General features: G+C 28.0%; 3 protein-coding genes across 3 annotated transcripts; 2 read left to right on the forward strand and 1 right to left on the reverse strand.

Moving 5' to 3' along the window:
• The first annotated feature begins 1,891 nt into the window (after positions 1 to 1,891).
• LOC137826286 (16 kDa phloem protein 2) lies at positions 1,892 to 5,812 on the forward strand. The gene is made up of 5 exons (XM_068632196.2): positions 1,892 to 1,999; positions 2,212 to 2,277; positions 2,390 to 2,516; positions 5,119 to 5,233; positions 5,649 to 5,812. The coding sequence occupies exons 1-5, from the start codon at positions 1,933 to 1,935 to the stop codon at positions 5,667 to 5,669; spliced, it is 396 nt and encodes a 131-aa protein (XP_068488297.1). The 5' UTR covers positions 1,892 to 1,932; the 3' UTR covers positions 5,670 to 5,812.
• A 4,969-nt stretch (positions 5,813 to 10,781) lies between these two features.
• On the forward strand, positions 10,782 to 13,937 carry LOC137823675 (F-box/LRR-repeat protein At3g48880). The gene is made up of 3 exons (XM_090294578.1): positions 10,782 to 10,903; positions 12,739 to 13,117; positions 13,218 to 13,937. The coding sequence occupies exons 2-3, from the start codon at positions 12,753 to 12,755 to the stop codon at positions 13,861 to 13,863; spliced, it is 1,011 nt and encodes a 336-aa protein (XP_090150704.1). The 5' UTR covers positions 10,782 to 10,903; positions 12,739 to 12,752; the 3' UTR covers positions 13,864 to 13,937.
• A 2,702-nt stretch (positions 13,938 to 16,639) lies between these two features.
• On the reverse strand, positions 16,640 to 17,861 carry LOC137823678 (F-box/LRR-repeat protein At3g48880). The gene is made up of 2 exons (XM_068628903.2): positions 17,503 to 17,861; positions 16,640 to 17,319 (listed from the first exon to the last, which is right to left on the reverse strand). The coding sequence occupies exons 1-2, from the start codon at positions 17,859 to 17,861 to the stop codon at positions 16,707 to 16,709; spliced, it is 972 nt and encodes a 323-aa protein (XP_068485004.1). The 3' UTR covers positions 16,640 to 16,706.
• Between the last annotated feature and the right edge of the window lie 5,840 nt (positions 17,862 to 23,701).

Raw genomic sequence — 23,701 nt, forward strand, 5'->3', positions numbered from 1 at the left:
TTTTTAATAGATAACACTGTTTTTATATTTTTATAAAATGGTATTTATATTCTTTGTTCTATTTAAAATTTAATAGATAAATTGTTATATATATATATATATATATGAATATATATTTAAGATTTAATCTAAATATTTAGATTTAAATATATAAACATTCAAATATTTGAATTTAAATTAATAAAAATTTAATTTATTTTTAAAAAAATATAAATTTCCTTAAATGTATCAAATATTTAAATTTGGATTGGATTAGATACATACTCGTTTTTGCTATTCGTTGTATCTTGTATCCTTGGTTGTAATCCAGTTTCCCCTAAATTTGTTTCCTTTTTATTTATTATTTTTTATGTGCTTTTACGAAATCTTTTATAAGAGAAAATATGTATTTTTTTTATGGAATTTCAGTTCTGAATTGAAAGTTATTAAACTAAAATATTAATTTGTCAAAAGTAACTGCCATTTATTTGAAAATTAAATGCTCTCTCTTTTATAAGAAAATAATATATATTAACAATGTCTGTGTATCGCATTTTCCTCTTTTACTAAGCTTTCACGATGATAGAAATTTAACATATATATATATAAATATTTTGGATGAGTCGAAAATGAAAAACAAAAAATAACATGTAAAAGAAAAATGATAAATTGATTAAACAATTTTTTTTTCTTTGGTTTAAGTCTCTCTTCTTCTTCAAATTTGTTTCCTTCTTTCATTGATAATTTTGAGATCAGAGTGTGATGATGTTCATGTTAAAGTTATGATTGACTTGATGGTATATACAAAAGAATAATGATTTTACCAAAGAATATAGTTGCTTGAAATGGAGTGAAGAGTGATTAGAAATGAATGTTATTTTATTTGATATGTAAGATTTGGTATAGAAAGTGAGAGTATACTCTCTCATTCTTTCTGTTGTTGCCTTAAAATAAGGAATTAAGAAAAGAGTGAGGTCAGTTTGCCTATAAAAAATGTACATTAATTAATATTAAATTAAAAAATAGTTTTACTTTTTAAGTAATTCATATGAAATGTCAAAATATTTCATTGTACTAATAAAATGAGATATATTAAATAAGGGTAGAATCAGACAAAATTTGTGTGCACGATACACGCTTATAATGGGGAATCCCCTTTATATATACTAGCGGAAACACAAGCGCGCGCCCGTGTATCTGCATTTTCCTCTTTTACTCAACTTTCACGATGATAGAAATTTAACATACATACAAAAATAATTTTAAATGAATCAAAATTGAGAAGCAAAAAATGGAGTGTAGAAAGTGATTGAAAATAGAGATTATTTGATATGTGAAATTTAGTGTGAAAATTTGTGAGAGTATGCTCTTTCTTTCTTCATGTTGTTGCCTTAAAATAACGTATTAAGAGAAGAGTGATGAGTCATTTAAAACTGTACATTAATATTAATTTAAAAAATAATTTTATTTTTTAAGTAATTCATATGAAATGATAAAATACTCTATTGTATTAATAAAATGAGATATATTAAATAATGATAGAATCAGACAAAAATTATGCACACCAAAAAACGATTATAATGAAAATCCCCTTTATATATATATATATATATATATATATATATATATATATATTAATAAGTATAAAAATTTATTAAATAAAAATTAATTTTAAAAAATTATATTAAATAAATTAAATACTATTTATCAATTTAAAATTAATTTAATTTTTTATTAATAATAAAAACTATTTTAAATATCAATAATTTTTAATTTTTAAAATAATATCTAATTTATTTAATAAAATAATTAATTATTTTTAATTCTAAAATTAATTTGTATTTAATCATTTTTATTATTATACATGTATATATATATATATATGTAAGGATCCTTTCCTTCAAATATTTGCTTTAGTTTCTAATAACTTTTGTAAGAGGTTTTGAGCGAAAGATGCCTCGTGGGACGCTTGAAGTTATTTTAACAAGTGCAAACCACCTTCACAACAGTGATTTTTTCGGTACGTAACGCAAATTCAAACGTACTTTCGGCTAAGAAATTTCTACATCATATGGATTAGTGTCTCAAAGTATTTTTCAATTCAATGATTTTTTTTTTATTAATTTTTTAATTTCTGCAGTTAAACTTTTATTTTAGGAATTGAAAATAGGCAAAAATTATAATAAATAAATTTAAGGGTTGATGAGTTCTATGCATATTTTTTACGAGCAGGAAAAATGGATCCTTATGTGATTCTCACTTATCGCACTCAGGAGCACCGAAGCAGTGTGGCTAAAGGTGTAGACTAGTTTCTTCACCATTCTTTTCTTAGTTTTTATATATTTTTGAACAATTTCTATATAACTAACCCCGTTGGAATATTGAGTAACGGGATTGAGATGTTTGATAGGTGCAGGATCAAAACCCCGTTGGAATGAAAGCTTTCTTTTCACTGTTTCTGACAGTGTCTCTGAACTTAGTCTCAGGCTAATGGACAAAGATACCTTAACCAAGGATGATTTTCTGGGCGAGACCAGGTGAGTAGAATAACTTTATAAAATAAGAGAAAAAAAATACTTTATTATAATTATTTGCATCAAAATATACTTTTGTGACTCACATATTCTAATTATATTTAATTTTCCTCTTAGTTTTTTTTTTATATTTTTATTTAAGTTTAAAATAAATTACTCTAAAATGTTTTAAATTTCATTAATTATATTTATTTATTAATTTATTAATAATGTTAATAACGTGAAAGGGGCTAGACAATCAATCCATTATGTTTAATGCCATAGTTGACTTTGCATCTTCTTTCAATTATTAATAATTGCAAATAATTTACAACTGGAAACGGAAAGTTAAATAATTGATTACACAGATTTAAAAAAGTTGTAACGTTAAATAACTTTCCTCCTGTAACTCAAACAATATCAAAATTGAATATACTAAGTAATGCAGTTCCTTACAATAAATACATTTAATTGACTATAAATTTAATTTAAATAATAAATAGTAATGAAGTAATAATTAATTATCTAATAAAAGTATATCAAGATAAATTTATTACATTTATTTAATTTTAATAATGGAGTTACGTTTCTCTAATATTATTACTTTTGCAAAGTCATAAATAATATACTTAAACATTTCTAAGTGACATGATGAAAATTACAAAATATTATCAATGCATAAATATATCATGGCAGAAAAATTATAAGGGTCACATAACATACTTACCTAATTAATTAGTTATATAATATATTAATCGGTTAGTAAGTATAGTAAAACACAATGTATAATTTACGGTATTAAATACATTTATTAAAAATAATCCTCTCACGCGTTTTTCAAATAATAATTTCCATATATTAAATATAGTTATATTATATTATCATTACAAAAAATTATTAATTAAAAATTAATTTTAGAAACTAAAATAATTAATTACTATTTAATTAAATTAGACACTATTTTATAAATTAAGAAAATTTTTGGTATCTAAACTAGTTTTTATTATTAATAAAAATTTATAAAATGATTTTTAAATTGATATTTAATTATTAGTTATCAAGATTTTAACTACTTATTATTTTAAGTTCTAAACTAATCTCTATTAGTATTTTAGAGACCAATTTAAAATTTAAAATATTAGTCGCTAAAACTTAGGTAGCTAATTTAGATACAAATTTAGAAATTATTTTATAAATTTTTATTAATAATAAAAATCACTTTAGATATGAATAATATTTTAGTCTCTAAATTAGTATCTAATTTTGTTAATATAGTGACTAATTATTTTTAATTTCTAAATTTAGTTACTATTTAATGATTTTCTTGTAATGTATATTAAATATTATAAATTAAGAATAACCTATAAATCAAAATTTATGGATATAAAAAATATTTCGCATCTCATAATTGATTTTTTAGAGTTTAAATTGAGATAAACTCTAATTCCATCCAAAATCAAAAATTGTTTCTAATTTTTGTTTTAATTTTTTAAATAATTTAAGACCATATTTAAGTTATTTTGCATAAATTTTTTCTTATAATTATTGTAATTTTTTTAAAGCAAAATAATTAAAACTTGTGAAAAAAAAAGTTTAAGAAAATAATTAGCTTCAATTGAGTTACAATCGATTTAAAATTCTGTATCTAATGAGCTGAGCTCAATATTTTCTACATAATTAATATCTAATCCAAAAAATTTTCCTTTCTTTTACTTTAAATTATTGCAAATATACAGAAAGAAAATATGTAGATAAAAACATCATTCATCCGTTTCCTTATAAATAGTACATATGTTAAAACAAATAAAGTCTTAGTTTGATATCTTAAAGTGATAATTTGATTTGATTTTTATTTTATTGATTCAGAATCAATTAATAAATAAGATATTAAAACGTATTTGTGGATTTTTTTCTGAATAATATTATTTGAAAGTGTCTATTACTTGTGGTATTGAAAAGCGTAGACATATTACTTTTTTTCTGAATTAAATTCGTATATAGTCACTGTATTTTATTTTAAGGTTTTACAGTTTTGGTTCCTATCAAGTAAAATCTTATTATATTATTTTAGTCTATTTTTACTATTTATTGGTGATGTGATACCTATCTATTATAAAATAGATTGTATGACATCTTGTTTATTCTATTATTTTTATTTTCAAAATGAAACCCTCTTATATTTTTGGATTGAAGAGATAGTGATAAAAGAAAGAAAATGAAAAAAAAATACAGTTATTTGAATTGAGAACAAAAAGTAAAAAGTGAAGGAAAATAAATACAAATATTGTAGCTATTTAATTGATGTGATGAAATATTTTTATATTAGTATATTTAAAATATAATTTAAAAATAAAATTTTAAACATATAAAAGATTTAAAAGATAAATTATTATAAATTCTTTATCCAACATTTATATTAAATTCATCATCTAACACATATAGAAAGGAATTAGCTTGGATTAAATTGAGTTTCACCTAATTATAAATAAAATTTACCCAATTGAATTGAATTGATTATTAGATTATCTGGTAGTTGGACTCAATTAACATTCTTAAAAAACATTGATAGGAACAACCTTTTAAAGCTTTTGAGGAACTAAATGCAGTGAGAAACATATATATGCAGAATTAATCTGGAACCTGTGTTTGATGTGGGGAGCATTCCAGAAAGTTCTTACAATGTTGTGAAGGACCAAAACTACTGTGGGGAGGTTAAGGTGGCACTCACCTTTAATCCTGAGGTAAAATTATCAGTTATTTTAAAAGCTTCTTTAACTGCAGTATTGATAAATATGGTTAAATTTTGTTGGAGATTTAGTAGATATTAAAATATTTTATAGTATAATAGGTTTTTATCTAGTTTAATTTGTTTTTATTATTTATTAATATGTATAGTTTATCTATGTATCGTTTTTGTTAATATAGGAATTTTGTTGGTTCAATCTCTTTATTTTTTGATTTTTTTTAATAATACTTTTTTATATGATGACAAATAATTGTTATTACTTGAGATGTCAACTTAACTGAGATGATGTCTAATATAAAAAAAATTTATAAAAAAAAATTTATAGCATATAATCGAATCTTATTTTATAAATTTAAAATTTATTATTACTTGTTGTTCTAATTTATTGATGTTGTAATTTGTGGTCGCAGAGAGGATATGGAGAAGAATAAAGACGTGTGAGAAAAGTGGTTGAAGGAGTCACCAAATTAGTAGCATATGAACTGACATTATTTTTTCTTTTTCCATAATAAGTTGTTCAAAATTACATTATAATTGGCTTTCTGTGAGATGATTTCTAGATTTGTATTTTCAACTCAAATTTGCCTACTTTTTCGTTGTGTTTAAATTTTTGCCAACAATCATTTGTATGAGAAAACTCGTGCACCTAATATTTTTGCACCACATCCGAATAAGGTGTAATCCTAATGATTAACCAATGTCCACTAAAATTAAATTATAATTCTAAAAAAATTAATAATATCATTAGTATTAATCCTAGTGGAAATGTGTATCCGTATTTTCCTGTTACTCAAGTTTTACTATATAGAAATTTAATATATATAAAAAATAATTTTGGATGAGTTAAAATTAAAAAATAAAAGCAGGAGTAATGGGGGATTGAAAAATGTATGTTATTTTATTTGATATGTGAGATTTGATGGGGAAATATGTGAGAGTATGCTCTTTCTTTCTTTCTTTCTTTCTATTGTTGTCTTAAAATAAAGAATTAAGAGAAGAGTGAGAGAGTCATATAAAAAATGTACATTGATATTAATTTAAAAAATTAAAAAATAATTTTATTTTTTTAAGTAATTCATATAAAATGAAAAAATAATCCATTGTATTAATAAAATGTGATATATTAAATAAGGGTAGAATTGAAAAAAAAAATATAAGCTTTTATAATGAGAAATCCCTTTATATATAAGGCAAATTCTCTCTGCACTAGATCATTTTGTACTGCACCCAATATATGCACATGAAAAAACCAAAATACCCTTAATAAAATGAAAATTAGGGTTTAAGTAAAATGTGCACCCAACCCAGCAGTGCACCCTTCTCTGGTGGCTTCGTTTGCTGTTGTCGCGGTGCCTCAATGCTGCTTTCAAGTTCTGATGCTGCCACAGTCACGAGAAAAATAAGAATGAAGGTGTTTGGGTTACTCTTTGTTTAAGTTTCCAAGCTTCCGTGACGTTGCCTCACATTGACCACAAAAAAATGAAGGGTGTACTGTTGGGTTAGGTGCACATTTTACCTAAACCCTAATTTTCATTTAATTAAGGGTATTTTAATCTTTTCCTTTGTATATATTGGGTGCAGTCCAAATTAATCTGGTACAGGAAGAATCTGCCTATATATAAAAGGTGCATTAAGTGTAATTTGTGACATTCTAATTTCTTTTTATCACCCCTTTATTCCTCTTGCACTGTGATAAGTGTAGAAAGTAAGCGTGAAAATGAAAATCTAATCCAAATTTAAATATTTAATCACATTTTAAATTTGTATTTACATTTTTTATAAACATAATTTAATTTTTATAAATTCAAATATTTCAATTAAATTTTAAATTTAAGTTAATATTTTTATAAAAAATATTTAGATTTTAAATCCAAATTTATAATTTTTTTAAAAAAATTAATATAATAACATGTAAAAAAAAATTCAATATTATAAATATTAAGGAATTATAATAAAATTATAATTTAATTATTAAAAAAATTAAAAATAACAATACATAATTTTTTAACATTCAAAATACACCTACCTATAATACAATACTTTAATTTAACTTGATTTTTTATAAAAAAATTAGAATCGTTTAAATATTCATATAATATAAGAATTATATTTAAGATATGATTAATAGTTATAATGTAATTCTTTAATGTAATAATATAAATATCATGATTTAATTCAACTAACAAGCCAGTTAATACACCCTCAATTTAATTATAATTCTTAATTAACTTAATTCTACTTAATAGTCAAATAGCTTACCAAATTCATCTTTCTAAAATAATTTCAAATAGTATGTGCTTTTGATATTCACTTAATTTTCATAAGTAAATCTTAAGACTCGTGATTCATTTCTATCAACTTGTTAACTTTGCAAGAAAAACCATTTAATAAACTTTTACATATTAACTTTTCCATATTAAAGAACTTATCTAACCTCCATTGTAAGTGATTATCATTCCAAATACCATATTGGTTCAGAATACCATCTCTCTTTACTGAGTTTGTATATAATCTGGGAAACCTATCTTTGAGTGAATTCACGTCTAGCATCTGCCATTTGATGACTTTCTATGGCAAGTGCAATATGTTATCAGAAGTAATAATTTGTCCCTAAGGACGAGTATTGATCCCACAAGGAACAATTGAATTATCAAGTACAATACTCACTAAATATAAAACAGAACAATAAAAAATGTGTTGAGAATGGTTGTGTTGGTGTTGATCCGTAAGAAAACAAGCAGACAATGAATTAGTTGTTTCAAGTTGGAAAAATAGGGATTAAGTTTAATTTTTTCTCACTCTTATGTATTATCATGTTAATATTATGTTATTTGATTGAAATTGATGCCCACAGAAAAGTCATTTATATCGATTCCTCACAAATAAAATTATTAAGAATGTTTCTTAAATATCGATTTCTCGTATTTACAAAAATAACTTACAATCACGCTGAGACGTTAATAGCATAACATTTCAAGTTTATTCTTAGCACTCAAATATGTTAAGTATTGTTGTTTAGATCAGAACCCTAAAAATACTCTCTAGTCAGATTTCCCCCCTATTTAACCTAATTTACTAGGATTATGTGACTTCTTGCGTCGCGTTGAAGGGCTTCTTGATAAAACATAAAAATAACCCAATTTGTCCACGCATTCTTGCTTGAGCGAGAAAGGCGCCGATTTTCGAAATCTTTACTGGAGCATACTCGCTCAAGCAAGAATATTTCGCTAGTGCTGAGTTGGACTTTTTTGTTCTTTTTGTGTGTTTTGAGCCTTCAAGCTTTCTCCTTTTAGCTTATATCATTCTTCTTTAGTCCAAATCTCCATTCTTTACTGAAAACATGAAATTAACACCAAATTTGGAAATAAATATTTTAGCAATTAATACTCCTCAATTTCTATATTTTAATATGAAATATTACTAAAATTAGGCACTTATCATTAAGTTAATTTTATTCCTTTTTCATATTCATAAAAATCAACTAACTAAAATCATTATTAAATCGATTCCAAAAAGATAAGCAAACATAAAAAAATATAATATAAACTAGTTGTTATATTTAATTAAGAGATTGAATTATTGTAAAAAACTAAAAAACAATAATATCACAAAAGAATAAAGATAGAAAAAATCACACAAAAAATTTATACTAACTCTTAACCAAGAACTAAATATAATCCTCGGAACACCACTGAGAATCCACACTAAACACAAAATATATATAAATGTTGTTGCCAATAGAACAAAATGTTACTATCATAAGATTTAAAAACTTAATTGCATCACACATAAATTCCTTTTAATGGTATTTTTTATCCAATGACGAAATTTTAGAAGGTGAAGAAATACACTGAAAACACACGAATCAAGAAATAAAAAAGCATTAAAATATCGAGACGAAACTGTATCAGTGTTATTTTCTTTCGCATATATGTAAAGAATTAAGAAGAATGTGCCTTTTGAACTCACGAATCAATGTTATTTCTTCACATAATATAAATAATAATAATTATTAAAATATTAATAAATATATAAAATGATAATTAAATAAAAATATTAATAATTAATTTATGAAATAATAACTATAATTATAAATTATAAATAATAATTAATAATGATAAAAATAAATAATAGTAAAATTAAAATTAATTTATAATATACATTTTACACCTTTTAAAAAATAAAAAAATTTCACACAACCATAACATCACTCACAAAGTTCAATAAATTTTTCTCACAAATCTAGTATAAGATATCCCAATCCAAACAAATCCACTCTCTCAAATCTCTTCCCCAATCCAAACACACCATAAATGAATTTTATGTTGAAACGCTCAATGACTTTTAAGGGTGTGTCTGCTTCCAAGTATGAGGAGGGAGAGGGTATTTTTTGTGCTCGTTTTCATGGTTTTGAGAGTGGGGGAGTGGATGGGGGAGAGGGTGGAAGACTTTGTTCATTCTTCACAAAATGAAGAGATTTGTGGGGATTTATGTAGGATTGTTGTATTTTACCAAAATACCCTTGTGCATGCATTTTATTACAATATACAAAATTAAATATTACTTAAATTTATTTATAATTTCAAAAATATTTAATTATACTATTAATAACAACATACAATTATAAATAATAAAATAAAATAAAAATTATAATATTAACAATATACATATAGTTACATAAAATAATAAATGAATATAATAATAAATATTATTTTCATAAATTTTAATATATTTAATAATTTTATTTCAATTTAACACAAAAATATTTTCTACTATATTTTTTAATTTTTTATTAAAAATAAAAGTAATTATGAATATTATATATTAGAAAAATTTAATTAATTCAAACCTACACACAAAAAGAATCATAATTCATTATTCAAATATTTTTTAATAACAAGAATAAATTTGTAAACTTACAATAAACCATCCTCACAAATTCACTCTATCATCTCTCAATCCAAACAACCTCACACATCCTCTCTAATCCTCACAAATCCACTCCCTCCTCTCCCCACAAATCTCCTCTTCAATCCAAACACATCTATTAAAAATAACCATTACCTTAATATTAATTTATTACAAATTTTGTAAATAAATAAAATATACTTATTACTTGTATTTATAATAGTCTTAATTTTTTATGTGAAAATCTTAAATGTTATTTATTATATTTATTAAATAAAACGCTTTAATTAATATTTAATTTATTACATGCATGCATCTATTATATGAATAAAAAATATTTATTAATTGCATTTATTATGTTAAAAATATTAAATGAATTAATGATTTCTTAAAATTATCTATATAAATAATAATATTTTAAAATTTTATATTATATTTTTTATTGTTTAAAACATTTATTAATGTTTTTATATTGAACGAAGTTTAGAGAGATAAAGTGAGTTGAGATTTTTTCTCGTGAGTGTTTAAAATTTTATCCTAACATAGCAAATAAATAACACCTTTTGAGTCAACATTATCACCAAATTGTATTTGTGAGTTCTCTTTTCTCTTCTTCTCTCACCTTTTCCTCTTATACTACTTTGTTTTACTTTTAGGAAAGGCTTCAAACCTTTTTCCTTCTTCCTCCAAATCTCCTTTATTCCCACCACCATTTGCAAGTAGTTTATCTCCTCCCAATCCATTCAAAGCTTTAGAGGTTTGCATTCTTTCTCAATCTTTTTTTTTTCTTATTCAATTACTTCTTTATTATTTAAATTTTATTCAGTCTACTTGTTAAATTTGGGTGAATTTATAATCCTAAACCAAACGATTTTTTTTTCCAATTTTCTCATTTTCCCTCTTTCTCCCAATTTACTCTCATTTTTCAATTTTGTTCACTTTTTTTTTGTTAAATAACCCTAGAATGAGCTAATTTAACCCAAATTGAACCAATTACATTAAGTGGAGTTCACACGATCTCAAAGTTATTATGTAAAATCATAATGTACACAAAAATTATGCAAACCCATATTATTTATGTATATCCTAAATTATTACACAACATTACATCAAAAAAAACATTTAAGTTTTGTCAACATTAAACATCGCTTCAAGTCTCGATCCTAGTTTCAATAAGATATAACTCTTAATGTTTTGAAAATAACATAAATTCGGGTTGATATATACAAATTTTGATTGTTTTCAAGAGATTTGGAGGTGTTTCTTTGTAATAGCTCTAAAACATCCCTAAAATGTCCCCATATTTATTTCATTTTTTTTTATAAAAAAAATATAAATTTCTTTATTTTTTTTTCATTTTACGTTAAGAGACATAATATTTTTAAATAATATGACAAAAGAATTTAAAAATATTGAGTAATTTCATTAGATTTAATGGGTGTACTAATGTAAAATTTTGATTCTAAAACTAATTTTAGCTATGGTTTTAGATCCACCATCGTAAAAACATATATGATAATAGTTTTGTAAATAAAAACAACTTTTTAGTGACGATTGATTTATAATCTTCGTTAAAAATAAAAAAATTGAGAACAATAACATCGATTCCATATAGAACCATCATTAAAAGTTAAAAAATTGAGAAACTACGATGATCTTTTGCATAACTGTCGTTGTTCCCCTTCTTTCTACCCAAAATAAAAATTAGCGCAGTTGTCATTTTATTCTTTTCTCTCTTGCCATTGGAACTTTGGAGCTCATTGTTGATGTTGTCCACCAATTGTCGTGTCCTCACTTTGTAACTATTCATGCAACCCCTCTTTCACTCCTTGCACACACTTTCTACCACCAATACTGTCACTTCTGCCATTGTCGTTGTATATGTTGTTCTTCTTATCATTGTCGTGCTTTATTTCTATGCTTATGCTATCTCTATTATCACTATTTCATGCAAACTTCATATTAGCACGTCATTATTAAATAAAGTTACAATGACAATTTAAGATAAAATTATCATAGTCTTTTAACCATAATGTGTGTAATCGATATAACCTATAACAATATCTTTGCGTTTCTCAGTGCATCAACAATTAGACATACTTTTCACAACAATAAGTTCTTCTGCTTTTCTAATGATGAAAATATCTGATGAAAAATTTCTTTCTTTTGTATTAATGTGATTAATGAATTCGTGATAATATTTATCGAATTACTTTTACTAGATTTGTAGACTTCTTTGTTTCCTTGATATCTATTGTTACTGCAATATTGTGCAAAAATTATATGAACAATTATTAGAATCTTTCAATCTGTTACTTCATTAATTCCTACCATGTCAAGAACAACAATAGATTCGAGACCAAAAGCTAAAGAAACACCAAATCTCCTTGCTTAGTATAGAGTCTCTCTCCTTGCACATGGCTTCACATGTTCTTTACAATCCCACCACTGTATTTTCTCCATATACAAGGGGTATTCACACATTATTTTTTAATATAGAGATTGTAGGATTTTTCTTCATTATTTGATTTGGAGTTCCTTATTCATGAAAAAAGTGAAAATGATTGTGTAAAAAGTTTCATATATTTGCAGGAAAACGTCAAGAAATGAAGAAAATGAAATCAAGTGCTGGAAATGTCCGGAACACGAATAATGATCTGATGCATGAGATTCTGGTAAAAATATTTTTATGCCTTAACGTTGTGGATGTTGCAGTTGCCTCCCTAGTTTGCAAATCCTGGAACAAAGCTTCTCGTGAGCCATCTCTCTGGAACAAGATTGATCTCTCCACACTCGGCTCTTACTGTTTCAGAAAACCTCTCAATAAAATTGAAGCTTACAGGCACTCGAGTTTGAAGATGACTCAATTCTTGAAACATGTTCTTGATCTGAGTAATGGAAGTACTACCTGCCTTATATTCAACTTTTATGTTTACTTAACGAATGAACAGTTCATCCTTGTAGCACAAGGGTAAGGATTCTCTCGTTCTGAATTACCCTTTTAGCATGCATGTGGGTTATTATAAAACCGTTCTATGTTTGTAAGTTAAATGCTTCTTTTTGTTTTGCAGGACCCCTAAACTGAAACGAGTTGTTCTACCAGAGACGGGTGATTTCTCAAGAGGAGTAGTGGAGACCGTAATGAGCTTATGGAGTTGTCTAGAGTCCATTACCATTACCTCTGGTGTCTCGGGTTATTACACATTGCTAGCTATTGGCAAATACTGCAACAACATCACTGAGATGAAATTTTCTCAGGGTTGCTACTTTGAAGAAAAGCATGCTGTAGCCATGGCTAAACACACCCCCAAGTTGAAGATACTGAGCATAAGGACTGTAGCAACAAGCGTGAAGGCATTGTTCTGTGTGCTGAGATTCTTAGAACATTTGGAGAAGGTGAATATATGCCATAGTCTGATCATGGATACAGCATATCCGGGCACCGTATTTGTAGACATTAGGGAGCTACGAAGGCGTTTTCCAGCCTCGAGTGTGGAAAAGCTATTATACTGTGAAAGAGGATCGTGCCTGAGATGCATCAATGGTAGAGACACTACTCCCAGCAGACAACCAGATGGACCCTATGAAGATATCTGGGGGGAGGATGAGATTACCTCTCTTGCCCATTTGCCTCAACCTTCTCAGGCTTCAAGACATGCAAGAGTGCCACACTTCGTCACTAGAATTCTCTACAATGTCTCATGTCCTTTTGATTAATAGCAGCTATATAATCGTACTTAATTTTCTAAGTTACTGGTAAACAAAAAACATTTTCTATGTTTATGTGTTTTTGGATTGCATGTTTGAACAATATTTCAGTGTTTCTGAATCTTGCATGTTTGAACAATATTTCAGTGTTTCTGAATCTTGCATGTTTCAACAAAGTTTACTTATATTATATCCCGTGGAGCTGGTGGTGATACTGCACCATCACCCCCATAGTAATGAAGCTTGGGTAGGTTGTTTATGAGGTTCAGACACTTCTTTTAGATGGACGTATCCGTTAACACTCGTATGACATTCGTAGGATACTTATTGATGAAGTGTTCAATTCAAAAAATATTTGTTGAATTTTTTAAAATTCTAGCACGGCTCTAACACAATTTTAAAAGGTATAAATACAATAATTTTCTAAAAGCTCAAATTTATTGTATAAATTTTTATTATGATTATAAAAATAAGGAACAAATTCTTTTGAACCAGTCATGGAAAATATCTTTTTGCTCCAAAAGAATCTGAAACATACTTTTGCACATAAATATTTATTTTCAATTTATATAATTCAAAATTATATAATATATAAATTTGTGTCCCCGTATCTTACATTTTAGAGATTATACGTATCTTCGTGTCCATATCCGTATCGTGTCACTGTCCGTATCCGTATCTGTGTACATAGTACTAGGTTGTATCAATTATCCAAACTTTACCATGAGGTCTGCTGATTAAGATGGAAGACAACTACCGACATGTGACCTATTTTCACCTGTCTCTGAATCCTGCACACAAAACAAACCCATGCCAAGAAACCTATCCTCTCTCTCTATATAAGTTTCCAGCAATCAGTTTACCATAATCGTAAAATATATGACTCAAGTACTTATATGATTTTGATTTACTCCTTCATGTTGATCTTTCTTTCCCCTATCTATTATGTCATCATCTTTAAGCTCAAAGTAGAATCTTATATATGATTCGAGTATACTTAACTTTATGTCTTTGATAAAAGAAAATTGCATCTAACTTTAAAATTTTGTGGATGTCTAAACTCATGTTTACATACTGAAAGATATTAAGATAAATTTTTATGGTTAATCTTAGACATTAACACATACTAATAATTTTGATATCTTAAAAGTTGAAGTCATATAAGGTTAGTTTTTTTTATTCATTGTTCAAATATTATGAATTATGTAAATATAAATATTACTTTTGCTATATGTATGTCCTGAAAGTAGTTCTAATTAAATAACTTCAAAAATAATTATGTTTTTTTTAGTTAAACCATAATGTGCCCAATCATATCAAGGACATAATAAAAATAGGAATGTCATAAATATTGTAAATCTAAATCCTTATGATGGAATATAATTAGATATTATACAATCAAATATTTTGTTTTTTATTAATATATTTATGTTTTTTTATCATAAATAAATTAAAAGGAGTGTCTTAACCCTTATATGAATTGAAAAAAACCTCATCACCTAAGCTACTAATACTAATTTAGGCTTTGGACTACACGGATCATGCTCTTGACAGTGATGGTGCTTAGAGAGATAATGCACTCGAGCGCATAGCCTCTCTGCTGAGCCATTCTCACTACAGCTTCAACCTTCTAACCCTTGCAAAGACAACTACGCACCCCTTTCCCAGCCTTGAGCTGCAGATTGCATTAGTTCTGCTTACCTTAGCTTGCTTACGATGCAAAAACCTGCTATGAAGCTATACACTATGCATTTGAATCAAATCAAGCATAACAAAACAAGCCATATGTAAGATTTTTAGTAAACAAAACTAGACAGCACACTACTTCACAAGATTCCTAATAACTGACAGAAAAAACCCCATCCATGTAACTGCCTACCACCTCTGCTTCTCAACTCTATGCCTTTTCTCAGCACTTCCTCTTCTGCAAAACATGTCACCTCTTCAGACATCTTCCTTGACATGCTGCTAGCAGATTCTTCTATAATTTATTGAACAAGCCATTGTTAGGCCGAATTTGATTTGCCCACTTAATCATTTTCCAGCACCTGTCACCTAGCTGAACTTGCATAATTTTCCTTGCCTTAGCTGGTAACAGTGGCAGCTTTACTACAATGATGTCCACATCACTGGGAGTGCCCGCTTTCTTGGCTTTCACTCTTCTTCTAACTGTCCCTTCCCTTCTGTCATTAGTGTTGGCTTCTTCTAGTAACAGATCAGAGTCTGCCAATCTCATAACCGAAACCATGATGTCTTAGAAAAAATATATTTGTTCTTATATATAACTTTTTTTATGCAAAAAATTATATTACTTTTTTTTTTCACTTGATGGTATCAAAAGATAAGAGAATCAGATAACACTTAGAAAAACTTAACTAACCAAACAACACTCTTATAAAAAACATAATAAAGATTCAAGTACTTAAATTGATTTCTATTTTAAAGGTGATTCCTATTTCATATTGATTGGTGTTTGAACCCAATGATTTTCTTAAGTTCTATGGGCTGTGAAGGTGTTTGAACACACAAGGAGCAAAAATTCTCTGGGAAAGAAATATGAAGATGAATGATCATAGGCAGCTATGTGAGAGGGACACAGAAACCTGTCAAATTCTTTCTATTAGAAAGTAATATTTATGTGTTGTAAAGGGAGATAGCAGAAACACAATCAACACAAAAAGTTTGGAATATAAATCTGAATTGTAAACATATGTTTTTTTTCTCCCAGTGAGATCTGGGAAGATGTGTAATAAGTGAGTGAACCAACAATAAAATCTAAAAACAATGAAAATTTATAAATTTGGCCAACCCAATTAAGATGGTTGACCTAGCTTCAATTGGTGCTGAATCTATTAATGCAGAGTGAGTGTTCTTGATGGAATAATATTATGATTCCCTGATGCAAGAGAGGTTATCTCATCCTCACGCCAAACATCCTCCAATGGTCCATATGGTTGCCTGCTACGACTGTTGTCATGCCCATTCTGGCACCTAAGGCACCATCCTCCCTCCAGATATCCTTCACAGTATATTAGCTTTCCCAAACTCAAGGGAGACAAACAATTTCGCAGATCTTCAAAACCCAAACCGTATAATCTACGGTCTGATGTATCCCTAATGAAACTGTGACAAACATTCACCATCTTCAAATGCTCCAAGAAGCTCAGAACACACTGCAAAGCCTTCATGCTTGCTGGTATGGACCGAATGCTCAGCATCTTCAAGTTTGGGGTGTATTTAACCATGGCTTCAGCATGCTTTTCTTCAAAGATGCAACCACAAGAAAATTTCATCTCAGTTATGTTGTTGCAGTATCTGCCAAGTGCAGGAAATATGTAATGCCCGGGGACAGCAGAGGTAATGGTGATAGACTCAAGGCCTCTCCATAACTTCATCGCTGAATTCACTCCTGCTCTTGAGAAATCACCCGTCTTTGGTAGAACAACTCGTTTAAGCTTTCGGGTCCTACAAAACATAAATACACGTTTCTTTTTTTACCATGTATAAACTGCAAAACATAAATTCAAAATCATACTTCTACAACAATTTTCAAAAGTAATGCATTTTAAAAAATGTTAGGTTTTTGTTTTAGAAGGTTGTATAATATGTAGAAAGAAGATTAAAAATGAGAAAGGGAAAAAACGTTACCTTTCTGCAATTGTGATTAACTGTTCATCCGTTATGTAAACATAGTAATTAAATATCAAGCAGGTTGTATTTCCATCACTGAGACCTAGAATGTGCTTGAAGAACTGAGTGATTTTTGAAGTTGAACGCCGGTAAGCTCCAATTTTATTGGGTGGTGTGTTGAAACAGTAAGAGGTGAGTGTGGAAAGATCAAGCTTGTGCCAAAGAGACGGGTCACGACAAGCTTTATTCCAAGTTTTGCAAACCAGTGAGGCAACTGCAAGGTCCACAATATTGAGGGATGCGAAGATTGTCACCAAAATCTCATACAGCAGACGATCATTCTGGTCTTTTCTGCCACCTGAATTGCTGCGATGCATTTCTTAATGCTTCCTGCTACTGTAATATTAAATGTTTCACACCATCATTTCAGCTTTCTCATGAACTGGCAAGTGCAAATCAAATGTTGAAGAAAAATCCTATAATCTATGTTCAAGATATCATGCGCGAATGTCCTTTATACATGAACTATTTATATAGCTATTTCAGAAAATATTTATAACTTTCCTTTTGGGGAAGGGGTTTGTAAAGGACATGGGAGAGCTATGAGTAAAGAGTGACAGACTCAAATAAACTAGAGATAAACACAATTCATAATATATAAAAATTGGTTTTATAAAACTGAGTTAGACTTAAGATCCAATTCTTAATACAACCATCACAAAATGAAAAACTTATGAAATTTAGTGTTTTTTTCCTTTAAGTCTTGGGTAAAATGTTATTCTTAATATAACAAAAAGTTTATATAAGGATTAAAATATCTCTTAAATACTCTAATTCATTCATTTTATTCCCTGCGAATAAAAATAATAATAACTTATCATGTATGTAAGTGTGAATAAAAAATATAATTTTTATTTCACTGTGACTTTTCAAATGATAATACAATCTCTCTAAATAGTCTAACAATAGACTTTTCAAATTCTACATTCTCTCTCATAAAATCTATACTATAAATTACATTTAAAATCATTAGTATAAATACATTTAAAACTAGAATTAAAAATAATAATTATTGGTTATTCAAATTTCAAAATAAAACGGATAACAATTTTGAGTTTAATGATAACAAATTCCATCCTTAAATTCAAACCTTTCATGTTCTTTATTCTATTGCTTTTTTTATTGTCATGACCCACAATTCAAATTTAATGTTTTGTCTTACCCCAACGGTCTCCTCCCAAACAAAAACCATTATTTTTAAAGGAATTTGAAAACTTAAAAAGGGGCTTCTAATTTGGATAGGAATTCATTCACCTTTTCTTTTTGTGCCAAAAGCAAAAATGGATTTCTTCTACTTGATTGACTCTACTTTCTTTTACTTTTTCCAATTTTGTAAACCTTCTTTCCATGTTATCAAATTTTGCTTCAACACTCTCCAATTAAGATACCAGGACACTCATTTCATTCAAAAGATTAAGCTTTTCATTAGTCAATAAATTGCACAATTCTTCCAAGCTACTTGATTTTTCCCTTAAACCTCAAGCTCAATTTTTTCATCACAAAAGGACTTCTTTGATAATGTACTCTTTATAAGTTGAGTTTGAACATTCGATTCTTTGCCATCTTCACTCGTCCATTTTTGTCCTTCAAGTGCAAAATTCGGTCTTTCATAAAAACCGAATAACCTTTCTCCAATAATTATCTCATACTGAGAATATTATTCTTCAAATTAAGTACATAATAAACATCCTCCATAATGTCTTGTTTTCCATTCTTTTGAGAAAAACATATTTTTCCCTGGCCTTTGAAGGGAACCTTTGTTGAGTCTCCAAAAGACACATGTTCATCTCCTATCTCTTATATATCAAGAAAGAGATGTTTGTGCCCACACATAGATTACTAACACCATTGTCTAGATACCATACCATGTCACTATCCAGAATGATGCCTTCATTAGCCATCATGAGAATTCCTTCCTCTTTTGTCTCATCTTCCTCCACTAAATTTGCACTTTCTTCCACTTTCTTCTTGGCATATCCTTTGCATAGTGTCCACATTTGCTGCAATTGTAACATTCAACATTTGAACAATGTGAACAACCACCATGATCACGACCTCATCCACACCAATTTTGTTGGTTCATTTGTCCCCTCTCTTGTTGTTTCCATGACCACGACCTATGCGTCCATGTCCTCTTCCTCGCTTATGTTGCACGTACATCACCTTATCTTCCTTGATGGTCATCTTTGTTTGTAAGGCTTCCTCCAAGACTTCTGGTCTCTTTTTCTTCTTTCGTTGTTCATGTGCTTTACGAGAACCTAAGAGATCATCAATGGTCATCTCTTCCAAATTTCTTGACTCCTCGATTGCACATACAACATTTTCAAAGTTACCGTTTGCACACGAGTGATGTAACTAGATGCATCTTCTGAATCCTTCATCTTCATGACCTCCAACTCACCTCGTAGAGTTTGAAGACGCATTTGTTTAACTCGGACTGCACCCTTGAACACCTTTTCCAAGATGTCCCATGTTTCCTTTGGAGTGGATGCAACAACAATCTTCTCAAAGATTCTCTCATCAACAGCTCGATGCAACATGTACAAAGTTGTCTTATCTTTCGATTGTGTCTCTTTCAACACTTTGTTTTTGTTTTGGGCCGCTGGGTAACCAGTGGTATTTTTTGGTTCTTCAAAAACCTTCTTGAACCACCTCCCAAGAATCTCAAGATTCTATAAGGGCCTTTCATTTGGATACCAATTTGTGAACAAAGAATATAACTTTTATTTTACTACTGCTTTTCAAATGATAATACAATCTCTCTAAATAGTCTAACAATAGACTTCTCAAATTCTATCTTCTCTCTCATAAAACCTATACATTTAAAATCATAGTATAAATGACATTCAAAATTAGAATTAAAGATAATAATTATAGATTATTCAAATTTCAAAATAAAATTGATGACAATAGACTTATCTAAATAGTCTAACAATAGACTTCTCAAATTCTACCTTCTCTCTCATAAAACCTATACATTTAAAATCATAGTATAAATGACATTCAAAATTAGAATTAAAGATAATAATTATAGATTATTCAAATTTCAAAATAAAATTGAAGACATCTTTGAGTTTAATGCTAACAGTTACTACGTATGACAGGAATTAATGAAGTCACAAATTGAGAGATTCAAACGATTTTTTTAGTAAAATCTTCGTTCAAGAGATCATTACCATTTGATATGAAGCTCACTCAAATATATATTTAAATTTAACCGATGCTTTTCAATCCGTATTAATTAAACAAATTCTAGAAATCTAGCAAAAGATACATCTAAAGTACATTAACATAATTAATTAATTAATTAATCACAATAAACTTTGTTCTATGCCAAATATTCCCACCATTTGTAAGGAAACGAATTGGCCTTCAAAATCTGATTTTGTGTAATATTTTGATTTAGTGAACAAGAAAAAGATAGTCTAATTTGCTTAGAAGCTGACATGAATTTTGAATTTGGTTGAAATAGCATAAATTATGACAAGCTAATCATGCTGACCAAAAAAAAATGAGAAGCTGATCAAGGTAGAAAATATTATATATGTCAATATGTCATGGCCTTATGACCATTTTTTTATCAAACCCAAAAAGCATATCAACTATGCAAATGTAACATATAGATAAAAGAAAACTACCCAAAAAAATCATTAAATAAAAACTAACTTTAGGTAAAACAATAATTAGTTATTATATTAACTAATTTAGATATTATTTGAGAGTAAAAAAAGTTATTGGTTTCTGAATTAGTTTCTATTATTGATAAATAATAGTTTCTAAATTGTATCTAATAGCTACCAAATTGACTAATATCTAAATTAGTCAATATAAAAGCTAATTATTTTTTTGTCTCTAAAATTAGTTTCTATTTAATGATTTTCTCACAGGAAACACATTATAAAAGTTTCATTTAATTAAGTAAATAATACTAAATTTTATAAAATTCAACCAACTCTCCCTAAATGTTTAACATTTACAACTATCGTGTAAGGGTAAAAAAAAAAAAACCTTAGAAGTGGTATATTTTAAATGATACCTGAATATTTTATTATTAAAATGAAATGACATATAAATAGAAAATTCAGTTATTCAGGATTCATTTTAAAAGAACCATCATCTCTCTAAAAGTTTCCCTTTTCCTTTCTCTCCCTTCTTTCTAAGATTCTGATCTCCTCACTTATCAGTTTGGCGATCGGAGTCTGCCATTGGACTCCTGACAGCGAAGACTACAAGACTGCCCGATCAGAATCTCGAGTAAGTTCAGTTTTGTTCCTCTTTTTCCTTTTCTCTCTATTCTCTCTAAGATTTTGATCTCCTTGCTTATCAGTTTGGCGATCGGACTCCTGGCAGTGAATCCTATAAGATTGCCCGATTAGAATCTCTTATAGAGTAAGTTCAATTTTTACCCTTCTCTGAGTCAAATTTTGAACTTGTAGATCAATCTCAATCTAAGTGTATGCATGTGCCTCTTTTAGTTTTAGGATTACTCTTTAGTAGATCAGAGTCCTTGAGATATAGTTAGATTTTTTGATCAGGACTCTGTGGTGCAGGTTAAGCTACTTTTGAAGATTTTGGTAGGTTTGGAGCTCTTCGTGAGCATATGCTCAAGTAAAGGTAAGGGATGCTAGTTTAAAATCTTCAATAGAACCAACAGATTTTGTTGCAAGATTTCTTGTTCTGAGTAGATTGTAGTTTGATTGAAATTGAAAGTGTTGTGATTGAGAATTGGTTGTTTGATTTAAATGGTTTTGGAATTGGAAATCATATATATGTATAAATGGACATAATAACTCAATGATTCAATGAGAGTGATTGTATCATGCTGAACAGAAACTGTCAATGTAATGTGTAGATTTATAGTTTAGGAATTGAATGAAATATTGACTTATAATCTAATAGGTATATTAAGTTATGCAGAATTTTCTGCATATTTCGCTCAAGCTAGCAAGTACTAGCTCAAGCTAAAAAATTCTGGGTGCTCTCTGGAGGATTTTAGCCCAAGCTAGCGACTTCTAGCTCAAGCTAAAAATTTTGGATGCTCTCTGGAGAAATTTAGCCCAAGCTAAAAATTCTGGGTGCTCTCTGGAGGATTTTAGCCCAAGCTAGCGAATTTTAGCTCAAGCTAAAATTCTGGGTGCTCTCTAGAGGATTTTAGCTCAAGCTAACGAATTCTAGCTCAAGCTAAAGTAAAAATAAAATAAAATAAAAAAATTAAAAAAAATTAAAAAAAAATATTAAACTTTTTTTTTATTTGCTTTTAAGAGATTGATTTATTTATTTCTATATAGTTTTTCTTATAAAGTATGTAAACTTATATTTCATGTATAGTTAATTGAAAATCTCTTTAATTAGACATTTATATGATTAGTCAATGAATTGTTGTGTATTTTGGGAAATTCTAAACATTGGTATGATTTGATTGTTTGATGGTGGATATTATGAGGTTCAAAATATGAATTCTGATCGAGACATAGTATTTTCAGGAAAGAAAATACCGTGTTAAGATTGTTTAGGATGTGCATTGATTAGGGATTCGTCTAGAAGGAGATATCCTGACTCTCCTGAGATAATGGAATCATATAGATGAAGTTATTCAGGTGGTGAGAGTCGAAAGAGGTTCATATGAATGGGTAAGTTGTTTGAAAGATAATTAACTTGACCTGTTATATGAATTAACCCTGTCATACTAGAAGAGAGATGATATTGAGATTAATTATGCGCATAGCTGTGTGGATTTCACAGTGATGTAGTATGACAGGTGCAAATCTCTGAGTCTAAGTCAACGCACGAGTCTTCCGGAAGTAGAGTCAAGTGTCTATGTGTTATGAGTCAGTAGAAGTTTGACATGTGAAAAGATGAATTATGAAATTTAATAGACACTTGATGATTTGAGAAATTGTATGAGAATTGATGAATTAGGTTTATTAATTTGGCATGAATTTATATAGAAATTTTTTATATAGCTAGCTTACCCTGTTATTGTTTGTGTTTGTTTCTTTATCTGTGAAGATCGTGTTTTACACGGGGAGCAGATGAGATTGCAGGTAATAGAGCTCCTCAGTGAGCAGCTGGAGTATTGGATAGATTTACCTTTGAATGCTTTGTTTCTTTTGTCTTTTTTTTTTAAAACTTTTGATGTATATATTAATTCCCTATG

This window comes from Phaseolus vulgaris, chromosome 8 (assembly GCF_051622355.1).
Source record: "Phaseolus vulgaris cultivar YP4 chromosome 8, ASM5162235v1, whole genome shotgun sequence".
NCBI classification, from domain to species: domain Eukaryota; kingdom Viridiplantae; phylum Streptophyta; class Magnoliopsida; order Fabales; family Fabaceae; genus Phaseolus; species Phaseolus vulgaris.

Coding starts and splice junctions, on each gene's coding strand:
- LOC137826286 (XM_068632196.2), top strand. CDS start 1,933: ATGCCTCGTGGGACGCTTGAAGTTATTTTAACAAGTGCAAACCACCTT. Junction 2,517..5,118: donor GATTTTCTGGGCGAGACCAG/GTGAGTAGAATA, acceptor ATATATATGCAG/AATTAATCTGGAACCTGTGT. Junction 5,234..5,648: donor CACTCACCTTTAATCCTGAG/GTAAAATTATCA, acceptor TTGTGGTCGCAG/AGAGGATATGGAGAAGAATA.
- LOC137823675 (XM_090294578.1), top strand. CDS start 12,753: ATGAAGAAAATGAAATCAAGTGCTGGAAATGTCCGGAACACGAATAAT. Junction 13,118..13,217: donor TTCATCCTTGTAGCACAAGG/GTAAGGATTCTC, acceptor TTTGTTTTGCAG/GACCCCTAAACTGAAACGAG.
- LOC137823678 (XM_068628903.2), bottom strand. CDS start 17,861: ATGCATCGCAGCAATTCAGGTGGCAGAAAAGACCAGAATGATCGTCTG. Junction 17,320..17,502: donor TTAATCACAATTGCAGAAAG/GTAACGTTTTTT, acceptor TATGTTTTGTAG/GACCCGAAAGCTTAAACGAG.